We start from the raw sequence: 12,424 nt of genomic DNA, 5'->3' as shown, positions 1-12,424 counted from the left end.
ATAGTACAGCAAGGCATAAAAAATCATAGTATAGTAAGACATAAAATGTCCTGAAAAAAACATAGTATAGAAAGGCATAAAAAGTCATGAAAACGTCATAGTATAGTATGGCATCAAAAAATCATAAAAACGACATAGTATAGTAAGGCATAAAAAGTCATAAAAACATCATAGTATAGTATGGCATAAAAAGTCATAAAAACAACATAGTATAGTAAGGTATAAAAAGCCGTAAATGACATAGTATAGCAAGGCATAAAAAGTCATAGTATAGTTAGGCAAGAAAAGTCATAAAAACGACATAGTATAGTAAGGCATAAAAAGTCATAGTATCGTAAGGCATAAAAAGTCATAAAAAGTCATAGTATAGTAAGGCATAAAAAGTCTTAGTATAGTATGGCATAAAAAGTCATAAAAACGTCATAGTAAAGTAAGTCATGAAAAGTCATAAAAACGTCATAGTATAGTAAGGCATAAAAAGTCATAAAAACGACATAGTATAGTAAGGCATAAAAACATAGTATAGTAGGGCATAAAAAGTCATAGTATAGTAGTGCATAAAAAGTCATAGTATTGCAAGGCATAAAATGTCATAATATAGTAAGGCATAAAAACATCATAGTATAGTAAGGAATAAAAAGTCATAGTATAGTGAGACATAAAATGTCCTAAAAACGACATAATATAGTATGGCATAGAAAAATCATAAAAACGACATAGTATAGTAAGGCATAAAAAGTCATAGTATTGTAAGGCATAAAAAGTCCCAAAAATGACAGTATAGTAAGGCATAAAAAGTCAGAAAAATGTCATAGTAAAATAAGGCATAAAATGTCATAAAAACGACATAGTATAGTAAGGCATAAAAACATAGTATAGTAGGGCATAAAAAGTCACAGTGTAGTAGTGCATAAAAAGTCATAGTATTGCAAGGCATAAAACGTCATAATATAGTTAGGCATAAAAACATCATAGTATAGTAGGGCATAAAAAGTCATGAAAACGATATAGTACAGTAAGGCATAAAAGTCATAAAAACGTCAGAGTAAAGTCAGGCATAAAAAGTCATAAAAACGTCATAGTATAGCAAGGCAAAAAAAAGTCATATTATATTAAGACATAAAAAGTCATAAAAACGTCATAGTAAAGTCAGGCCTAAAAAGTCAAAAAAATGTCATAGTATATTAAGGCATAAAAAGTCATAAAAACGTCATAGTATAGTAAGGCATATAAACATCATAGTAAAGTAGGGCATAAAAAGTAATAAAAAGTCATAATATAGTAAGGCATAAAAAAATCATAAAAACATCATAGTATATTATGGCATAAAAAGTCATGAAAACGACATAGTATAGTAAGGCATAAAAACTATTAAAAACGTCATAGTATAGTTAGGCATAAAAAGTGATAGTATAGTGAGGCACAAAAAGTCATAAAAACGTCATAGTATAGTAAGGCATAAAACGTCATAGTATAGTAGGGCATAAAAAGTCATAGTATAGAAAAACATAAAAAGTCATAAAAACGACATAGTATAGTAAGGCATAAAAAGTCATAAAACGTCATAGTATAATATGGCATAAATATCTCATAAAACATCATAGTATAGTAAGGCATAAAATTTCAAAAACCATCATAGTACAGTAAGGACAGAAATTTTCAAAAAATTCCATAGTAAGGAATAAAACATCACAGTATAGTAAGACATAAAACGTCATAGTATAGTAAGACATAAAATCTTCAAAAAACGTAATAGTATATTATGGCATAAAACGTCAAAAAAGGTCATAGTATAATCAGGCATAAATATGTCATAAAACGTCATTGTATAGTATGGCATAAAACGTCAAAAAAGGTCATAGTATAATAAGACAAAATTTTCAAAAAATGTCGTAGTATAGTATGGCATAAAACGTCAAAAAAGGTCATAGTATAGTATGGCATAAAATTTTCAATAACAATCATAGTGCAGTAAGGCATAAAACTTTCAAAAAACGTCATATTATAGCATGGTATAAATATGTCATAAAACATCATAGTATACTGAGACACCAAAATGCCATAAAATGTCATAGTATTTTAAGGCATAAAAATGTCATTGTATAGTTCGGCATGAATACGTAAAAAAATGTCATAGTGTAGTAAGTCATAAAAATGTGTAAAAACATCAAAGTATACGTAAGGCCTAAAAATGTCAGAGCATAATAAGGCATAAAAATATCATAGTATACTGAGGGGTAAAAATTTGAAAAATAGTCATATTCTACTATGGTATAAAAATGTCAAGAAATGTCACAGTATAGTCAGGTATAAAAATGTAAAAAAACATCATAGTATATTATGTCATAAAAACATCATAGTATAGTAAGGCATAAAAATGTGAAAAAATATCATAGTATAATAAGGCATAAAAACATCAGAAAACGTCATAGTATACTAAGGCAGAAAAATATCAAGAAACATCATAGTATTATAGTAAGGCATAAATATGTCAAAAAACATTATAGTATACTGAGGCACAAAAATGTGATAAAACGTCATATCCTACTATGGTATAAAAATGTCAAGAAATGTCATAGTATAGTCAGGTATAAAAATGTGAAAAAACATCATAGTATATTATGGCATAAAAACATCATAGTATAGTAAGGCATGAATACGTCTAAAAACATTATATTATAATAAGGCATAAAAATGTGAAAAAATATCATAGTATATTATGGCATAAAACATCATCGTATAGTAAGGCATGTATACATCAAAAAACGTCATAGTATAAGAAAACATAAAAATGTCAATATATTGAGGCATTAAAATGTGAAAAATGTCATAGTATAATAAGGCAGAAAAATGTGTAAAAAATCTTCATGTTATAGTTAAGTATGAAAATGTGCAAAAATGTCATATTCTACTGAACTATAAAAATGTTGAGAAACATCATTGTATAGTAAGGCATAAATACGTCAAAAGATGTCATATTATAGTAAGTCATCAAAATTTGAAAAAAATTCATATTGTATTAAGGTATAGAAATGTCAAGAAATAGTATAGTATAATAAGGCATAAAAGTGTGAAAAAAAACATCATAGTATAATAAAAACATCAGAAATCGTCATAGTATACTACATAAATACCTCAAAAAATGTCACAGTACAGCAAGGTATAAAACGTCATACTATAATAAGACATAAAAATGTCACATTATATTGAGGCATTAAAAGGTGAAAAAATGCATATGTATGTGTATGTATGTATGTATAATAAGGGATAGAAACTTCAAAAAACGTCATTGTATAGTAAGGAATATAAATGTCAGGAAACGTCATAGTATAGTAAGAACTAAAAATGTGAAAAAACATCATATTAAAACATGGCATTAAAATTTCATAATATAGTAAGGCATAAAAACATCAAAAAACATCATCTTAACCAAGGAAGAAAAATGTCAAGAACCATCATAGTATAGTTAGGCATAAAAACATCATAGGTTGAGTAGGTTTATGTATAAATGACCTATCTTTCTCTTTTCTTGTGTTTCATTTCCTTTTCAGGGGAGGAGGGGAGGGATGGGGAGTATGAAGATGTTCAGTGTGCTTTTGTGTTTGCGGGTTTGTTCAAAAAATAAATAAAGTTGATAAATAAAGTTGTGTAGATAATCTGTTCAGTTCTCATCGTCTGACTGCCTATATTTCTTAGCCCATAAGACTTTTCACAGAGAAGATTGCAAGAAACTAGTCAAATAAGACAACAGCTGTAATAAATCTTTTTGTTTTCCATGATAATTTGAGGTATTGGTACAGTTTTTGTTAAATAAATGAGATCATCACTGAGAACATAAACAGCGTGCGAACAGAGCCTCTTGTTTATCCACCTCAGAAAGATAACTAATATATAATCTCATTTCAGCAGAAAGGAAGTGGCCTTGTGGGAAATGTGGTTATGATTTTCACATACTCAGACAAAAATAAGAAGTGGTGTTGCCTCTGGTACAATATGGTTTTTATGGACAACCAGAGAGGACATGAGTGTAAAAGTATATTTCTTTACACATTTGTGAATTTACTGCACATTTTCCCTGTGTGCAAAATACAAATACACCACACACTCTTATCTTAGTTATAATTGCTTGAGTCATGCTCATGAACTAAATAATTTGACAGCATGAATATCTGATTTTGTGCACACAACTTAATCCTTTAATCCTTTTTCAACAGCATGACATATCCATAGTTGCCTCCTGCACAGAATGTATTTTGTGATTTTAACAAAATAAGCTTGTATTGGTGACAAACAGCTGATCCTATTTTTCACGGCATAACAACTAATTTGATCTTGACATATTAACTCATCCAGTTTTCTCACCAAATAATTGTTTTGTTTGTTTAACAAAGAAATATTTTAATCTTCAGACAAATTTTTTTCAGGCTTCTAATGTCAGTGTTATTTAATCATGAGAGGAAACAACACACTTCATCTCTGTTCCACCACTGAGATGTTTCACTTCAACATGTCAAAATACTAAAGAATTACAGATCGCTTTGATGAAATTCACACACCAGAAACGTCGTTCTCACAACTCTTAATGCTGATGTTCGTCAGATAGAATAACAGACCTGTCACTCACTTTGATACAGTCCTGCATCAGTGTTTTCAATCAAATCACATTAAACTTTCTTCAAATATGTATGAAAGACCACAGCCAGTCACACAAACACACACTGTACGTGGTGTGAATTTACTGTAATATAATTGATGTTCTAAGTTTGATTGCATATTTTTCTGTTTATTTTTCAATTCATAGTTCCATGTTTATCTTTTCCTCAGTTACAGCAGTTATATTGTGTGAATTTACAGACTGCTTTCACACATTTTTGTAAACAAGGTCATATTTTATCAAAACTCTTGTGTGTAAAGTTTTGATAAAAGTAAATTGCAAGTAAATTGCAAGTCCCACATATCTGCTGCATTGAAAATATCATGAAGTAAAAACATTTAAATATCAAATATTAACACTTTCTTCATTAAAGTACATTTTTAGATAAACCATGTTCTAAATCTAATGCTCTTCTGTTTTCCATAGGCTTGTTTTCTAATTGACAATACAATAATCTGTTGAGAGGGTTGATATGTACACAGTACAGTAAACACTAAATGCCATGAAAAAGAATAGTTATTTTCTTAAAAGTTACTGTTGTAACTGTAGTACAGTGTTGTGTGTCTGAATATTTCTTTACTTTATATTTTCTGCAGTCAGTCAGTCAGGTTTGTATCAAAATATAAAAACATTTGGCGTCTAAGTCTTGCAGCTCAGGTGAAAAGATTTAATTCATTTGTGACAATATTGAAGTTACTGACTGACTTTGTGTGTTTCAACTTGTGAACAAGGTTTCGAGGCTTTTGCACAGGTGATTTAATGTTTTGAGAACTGCATTTCGAGTGGTGAGAATGACGTTTCTGTTGTGAGAATTGCATTAAAGCAATTGAGAAAAACACCACAGAACTGATTATTACTGCAGAATGAGGGAGTATTGATTACCTGTCTCTGTGAGTTGATTATATGGACGAGGGATATGTATCCTGGCTGACCCATGTGTTGAATGGGCAAACCCTCCCACTGCCATATTGGAGCTTGTAGTAAGTATTCAAGCAGCTCTTCTCTTTTCCAGCGCACATCACACGGTAACTAGAGGAGAAATATGTGAACAAGTTATTAACTAAAACTTAATCAGACTGGTTTATAATTACAACCAAATAGAGAAGAGTCAGTTACCAGGTAGGAGAGGGCGCAGTGAGAGGGGCTCATGGGTTGTGTAATCGACTTGTATCGCCTGTCTTCTGCTTGCTGCATCCATTTCTGCAGCTCTGCAGCGCTGGCACATATGAACACCTTGGAATCCACCATTGGACCTGAATGAAAGAGGGAACAACATGAATCATGTGTTTTACCATATCTTTAGCTGAACTAGGTAATTTCCACTGACTCACCGCTGATCTCAAACATGTGCGGTGAATGTGACGTGTCAGGGTCCAAGGAGACGGCCTGGAAGGTGAGTCCGGAGAGAGGGAGGATGCCCTGTGAGTGAAGAGAAGAGAGAGAGAAAGAAAAAAATCATGGCTGTCATTGTGCAAGTCAGAACCATGACTGAGTGTTTCCACCTTGACCTGCAGTGAACCAATGACCGTCTCATTAAAACAGATTCAGAGTTTCATACGTCACAAACCTCAGGAACCAATCGTGTCAACTTGTGGCTAACTCTCTCTGTCTGTCCTGACACCTTGTCAGGACAGACAGAGAGAGTTAGCATTAGCATAGCCGCTAACACTGTGTCAGCCACTGCCAGTTACAAGCTAACAAACAACATAAACAAATAAAAGATGCTAATTACACTAACCGTTCTGAAAAGATTCCAACTACGATAACCATTCTAAAAATATGCTAACTATGCTAACTGTTCTGAAAAGATGCTAACGGTTCTGATCCGTCTGCTAGCCGCTGGCTCTGAGTCTGGGTCTGAAGGAGGCTCAAACACATGGCTGAATCTCTCTGATGTTTCCTCCTCTCACCATCATGATGCTCTCTGCTCTTTCACCTGTCCACATGGAGCCAGCAGGTGGTGGGCGGGGCTCAAGACCTGATCCAGGTTTCTCAATCAGGAAGTTTGAGTAGATGAGCTTCAGACCCAGTTTTTATGTGTGAAAACATGTGAAACTAAACATGAATCACAGCAGAGGATTTTAAAACATCTGGAAATGTTGTGTCATGTGTTCAGTTTTATTTGACGTTTCTGAACAGTTTTCTTTTTACCTGATAGATGAAGTCCTGTCGAGCATGGTCCACAGAGAGGATCAGCAGGTGAAATGAAAACAACACCAGGAAGTGTTCACTGATTTCCTGCAGAGACAAACATGATGAAGCGTCAACACTTGACTCAGCAGCTCATGAATTCAACAGTTTGATCAGGAGCTCCCATCTTTCCTTTCTTTGTTTTCCTTTTTCAACCTCATTTTATTCTTCAGTCACTGTATCCGCTGTTTTTAGTGATATTATTGGTTTCTGAGCTTTATCAAATGTTTTACTTTTACTTTAGAGAAAGTGTGGAACTTGTCACTGTTGTTATTCATTTTATTGGTAGTTTTCCTGTTGTTTGTATTTATTGTTTCCTTTTTTGTTTTTGATTTTAAATTCACATTATTGTTTTGCATTATGATGTCATGTTTACTTTACTTCTTGGCTGATGGGGATCCAAATAAATAAATAAATAAATAAATCTGTCAAAATAAAACAGGTGTTTTACTATTTTTCAACATAAGATGTCGCACAGAAGTTTGTTTTTTAACACTCAGAGTCCAACAACCTGAGAACTAGGTTAAGTTAGATTGGGTTGGGTTACTTTATTTGTACCTGTAGGTAAATTTGGTTTGCAGTAAAAACTGTCATCAGTTTTACACACACACATTTAACACACAGCAAAGACAACACCATGTGCACAAGGAAAATAAAAATGAAATTAATTAATTAAACATTGCTTCTATGCAGTGTTACTACAGATTACTCATATGAGTGATGGCTTTAGAGAATTGCTGCTCTTTAAGGACAGATTTAGACTTCGTAACCTTGACAAAAAATAAAATCAACAAACTATAAAAAGTGTTTTTTAGGATTTCCCGCTCAGGGGATTTTCAAATGATCTTTCAATATTAGGTTTAGGATGAGTCCCAGCCGACTGTTACCTGTGTGTATTTGTTGTAGAGAGATGCCAGGGAGGAGTGGATCACCTCTCCATACATGTGGGCAGGTTGACCCTCCCAGCCTCTGATTGGCTGCTGGGAGTAGATCCTGTGGCACAGCTCGTCTCTGCTCCGGCCCCACAGCGCCACCTGTAGACACAGACCGCAACATCAGCCCACATCTGTTCATTTTTATTTGACACATTTATTTTTACACATGTAAAAAATAACTGTCACTGCTCCCATCAGTATGAACATGGTTCACACAGCAAACTTAAGTGTGATTCACTGGTACAGCTGTTGTTGTTGTTGTTTGAGCAAAATGTTGCACAGTGAGGAGAATATGAGATATAAATTTGAAAACAGTGTTTCTGAGGGATTTGTCTTAAGAGAATTTAATTTCTCAGTTCAGTGGAAAAACGTTTGTGTGGTAGTGTTTCCTCCCTCCTTTATTTCCTGTAAAGTTTGAATCACACCAAACAGGGAATGCGGCATCTCTCGCCTTTGTCATGGAAATTCCGACAGTGTGTGTGCATATGTGTGTGTGTGTTCGTGTGTTTGTTTGTACAGTGTGTGTGTACAGTGCGTCTGGCCACAACACAAATAACAGCACTGAGTGGAAATTGTTGATATTCATGTGATGCACATCTCACCACACTCCGCTCAAACACCAGCAAAATGTTTAACCTAGCACTTCGTGATCTTCACACTGTGATCCTGTTGTGAGAAGTGCACAACTGAAGTTTCCACTTGCAACTGCCCTGCACTACAAACACACACACACACACACACACACACACACACGCAAACACATGTTGACCTCTTGTTCCAAGTGTCGCATTGAAGGGTATCGCGGTGGTGGAGGTGGTGGCGGTAGCGGCTGCTGCTCATCTCTGCTGCTCCTCACTGTCAGCTGAAGCCTGGTTTCTCCCAGACTCCACACCCTGAATAAACACACACACACACACACACACACACACACACATGCATGAAAAAAAATTAATAAGACATCATTGCAGCAGCTCAGTGGTTAGTTTAAAGATGTCATGTAGAAGGGATGTGGTTTCTGGTCCCATGAGTCTCTATGTGTGAGTGTGTGTGTGTGTGTTTGAACTGGCTGCAGACTTCAGTTAAAAACCTCTGAGGTGTCGATTTCTACATTATTTCTTAAATTTGCCTTTTAAAGGGTTCTTTCATATAACATAATACCCAAGTGGATTATATCACAATGGTAGGAACAATCTCAGCTATAATTTGGCCAAAATGCTGAAAATGTTTTTAAATTCTTCAAATATTTCATGAAACAAAGTGTTTACTGTTGTGGATGAATTGTTTTCGGTGCTTCAAATGGGGTTTACCAAAGTCTAAAGGTTCATAAAAAATAGTCCAATGTATGAATAAAATAGCAGAAAAATGAATAGTAAATGCTTTAAATGTAATTTAAAATGTCACTCAACTTTAACCGTATTTTAAAGGCTAAGAGTCACGTATGATCTCACAAGAATACATAAGGGAAAGTGGAGAGTCTGCAGATTCTAAGAACATTTAAACCACATTTCTACAATGAACTATCCCAAAGATATTAATAGAAACATCCATTGACAAAAATAAGCAATGGAAGATATCACAATTTCAATGACGGTGTCCTGACACCCCCCACCCCCCAGCAGCAGCTAGACATAATCTGCTTACAGTAGTTACAGCAGAGACAGACCCACCTGCTGACCCTTCACCACTGTGTTCTGCAGCCTTTGTCTGTTACAGACAGAAGCTTCATACCAACATGCTAACTGTTCGCAGGGTCTGAGCATGTGCTGTGGAGCAAAGAGACTAAATGAAGCATCGTTAAAACAGTCGGTAAGAGTACGATCCCACCACAATTATCTTTTACTAAATTGAGAATTCTCAGTAACTCTACACTTCACCCACAAGACTGAAAATGAATCATGAGCGGGATCATTTCACAGTCATACTGCAACAGCTTTGAAGAGAGATCATATCATGTCATATGTCACTTTGACTTGTGTCATTATTTGTGTTTTGTGTTTTATAATTTGATTTCCTTATTGATAATCATCCTGTTGTGGGAGTAAAGGCTATAAATGTTGTGGCTTATGCTGCTGATGCTACATTCTTGTCCCCATGACCATAAAAATAAATACTGAATGAATTAAATAATTGTTGATGGTGGTTGCGGCATGTTGGAGAATCTTCTCTCTCTTTCAGAAGTGTCACTGCACCACATATTCAGTTTGGGTGGCATCATGCTATTGGTGCACAAATATAATTTCCTGTTGGTGCAATTGCAGTTTTTTTTGTTTTTTTTTTCGGACATGAACAATTACTTGATATAGAATAAAGGCCCAGCTGTGGATTTACATGTACATTTGTATCTCAGGACACGCTACTCACATCTCTGAGTGTGAATTTGTACGATGCTCGTCTTCGTTGATGTCATAAAACACTAATACGAGTGGCCTGAAGTAGTAATCAATAAACAGCCACACATAAGGACTGGTAGTTACTGTTGTGATTAGCCTCTGCTAATCCCTCAGCCTGGGAGCCAGTGGAGATTTGTCCCGCCTTGACTCTGCAGTAAACTCCTCTCCATGCTGCAGCCATTGTCTTATAATAATCTGCTAATCACATCAGTGCAGCATCACTGAGTTCCCAAGTTCATGTTGACTAAATAGGAGCCAATTAGTTGTCTTGCCTTGTTGTCGTGATGGAGGGAAATCATATGCATGTTCTCTGTCGTTCTGCAGGTGGTTCTTTATATTTCTTCACTACAGAACCTGGAAGTTTTTTCTGTGTGAAGTTACATCCTGTTAACATGCGACGACGAGCATGTGGCGTGTAAATGCTGGTGTGAACACTCTGCAGCTCTGACACAGGTTCTACTCAGGAGGCGACCTCCTCTCGTCTGTTTGGCAATTTTTCAGCCCCAAAAACGTGACACATTAAACGCCTAAGAACACCACAGAGGTCGGAAGAGAAGCTGCTGAAAGGACGGTGCAATTTTCACTTCACGACACAGCCACCGCTTCCTCCTCTAGAACTCACTGATACACAAAACCACATTTTGAAAAAACCCAAACGAGACTCTTGTTCTAAAGCTATGATGACAAGATTACTGAATCCCATTCTGGAGGAGGTAAAGCTGGTATCCCCTTCTTTTTTTCCATTGTAATGTTTTGTTCAAGGATCAAAACACAGTCAGAAGTATGTACATTTTCCACTGGCGCTTTTTCTAATTTTTTTTGTAACTTCAAACTGTGACTCTGTGTTCGTGTCTTACCCTAAATTGTCTCCAGAGAGTTCCAGGAGCTCGATCTCGTCGGGGCCCACCTCATCCACTCCAGTATGCCTCTGGGTCACACTGCAGCATCCCATGTTGGACGGGGAGTCTTGTCCTTGTCTCAGCTCCTAGTCCACACACTGAGCACCATCTGCCCAGGCAGTCATCCCCACCGTGTGTGTGCGGTGTGGTGTGTGTGTGTGTGTGTGTGTGTGTGCCACACTAAAACCAAAGAGATAACATAAAAACGGGGGCTGGTTGGGTCCAAAAGAGGATATTGAGTGCTGGAGAAGGGGAGGGAGAGGAGGAGGAGAAAAGGGGGGGGGTGCAGCTAAGCTCTAGTTCCCCCTTTTCTCCAGCGTGTAGAGATTTCCAAAAAGCCCCGAGAAGGAAAGATGTTGAAGCTTTTGAAGAGGAATTGGAGATAAAAGTTTTTGTCGAGTTGCAGCGTTGTAGTTGTTCCTTCCTTCCTGTCGGTTGGCTGTCTGCACTGAGCTGAGCAGCTTCCTCAGTTTGGTGATTTACACTCTGAGCCACACAGGGAACCTGCTGATGCTTCAGCATGACAAAGAGAAAAAGAAAAAAAGAAAAAAGAAGCGTCATTTGGCCAGAATGTCATTCAGAGACGAGCAGACACCTTCCTCATGTTGATGTCAGGCTGAAACGTGGACGAAGCAAACGTCCTGTTAGGAAAGATGGGAGCATGCCGTGTTTACGTGCACAGAGTCTGAACGTGGGTAATTATGAGTTATGAAACAGAGGGGTGAAGGGCTGCAGCCAAAACAACAAGCCACAACAACTGTAGTGTGGAGCCATGTGTTGATCTTCCTGGTTTGGAGGCAGGAGGCAATTTGGAGGCAGGGCTTCTTCACAATCACCTGTGACTGTTTCTGAGCTTTTCTTCTGCGTCTGTGAAGTGACGCAACTTGATGTAAGACGACTGATGGACGGGGTTTTTCCATCTGACACTTGCTGTTGATTCAAGGATGAAGCTCATGTGCTTCAGTTACAGAAAACAAATCCTCCGGGACGGGAGGAAAAAGTTGCACCACTTCACAATAAGACTAAACTCGTAAAGGATTTATAAATGGTTTGTAATTAGGTTATTAATTAGTTTGTTAACACTTTATAAATCATAAATAAACAAATTATAATACATTAATCTTACTTATGCTTCACTACCATTTACAATTTATTTCTAAATCTAATAAATTGTTAAATTCTTTATCCACAAACCCTATCTCCCAGAACTAAATTCTTTTATCTAATCAATCAGTTTAATAAACAACAAAATGAGTAATAAACTTTTGACAATTATGGATTATTTCTCCCTGCTACTGAAAAAATAATTATTTGTGTATTTATTTATGTGCCCCCTGTGTTAATTTACTTATTTTA

The 12,424-nt window shown here is 35.9% G+C and overlaps 1 protein-coding gene across 1 annotated transcript; it reads right to left on the bottom strand.

Moving 5' to 3' along the window:
- Positions 1 to 3,109: 3,109 nt before the first annotated feature.
- Positions 3,110 to 12,387, bottom strand: LOC111650023 (uncharacterized). The gene is made up of 7 exons (XM_023399781.2): positions 11,027 to 12,387; positions 8,549 to 8,672; positions 7,732 to 7,878; positions 6,806 to 6,892; positions 5,986 to 6,073; positions 5,771 to 5,907; positions 3,110 to 5,683 (listed from the first exon to the last, which is right to left on the bottom strand). Exons 1-7 carry the CDS (start codon positions 11,119 to 11,121, stop codon positions 5,411 to 5,413), a joined length of 951 nt encoding a protein of 316 aa, XP_023255549.2. The 5' UTR covers positions 11,122 to 12,387; the 3' UTR covers positions 3,110 to 5,410.
- Positions 12,388 to 12,424: the final 37 nt, after the last annotated feature.

Source organism: Seriola lalandi, unplaced genomic scaffold (genome assembly GCF_002814215.2).
Source record: "Seriola lalandi dorsalis isolate HSWRI2012SDOR001 ecotype SW California unplaced genomic scaffold, Sedor1 jcf7180002052119, whole genome shotgun sequence".
In the NCBI taxonomy this organism is placed as follows: domain Eukaryota; kingdom Metazoa; phylum Chordata; class Actinopteri; order Carangiformes; family Carangidae; genus Seriola; species Seriola lalandi.
The sequence above is the reverse complement of the archived record's forward strand: the minus strand, read 5'-3'. Positions and strand labels throughout refer to the sequence as shown.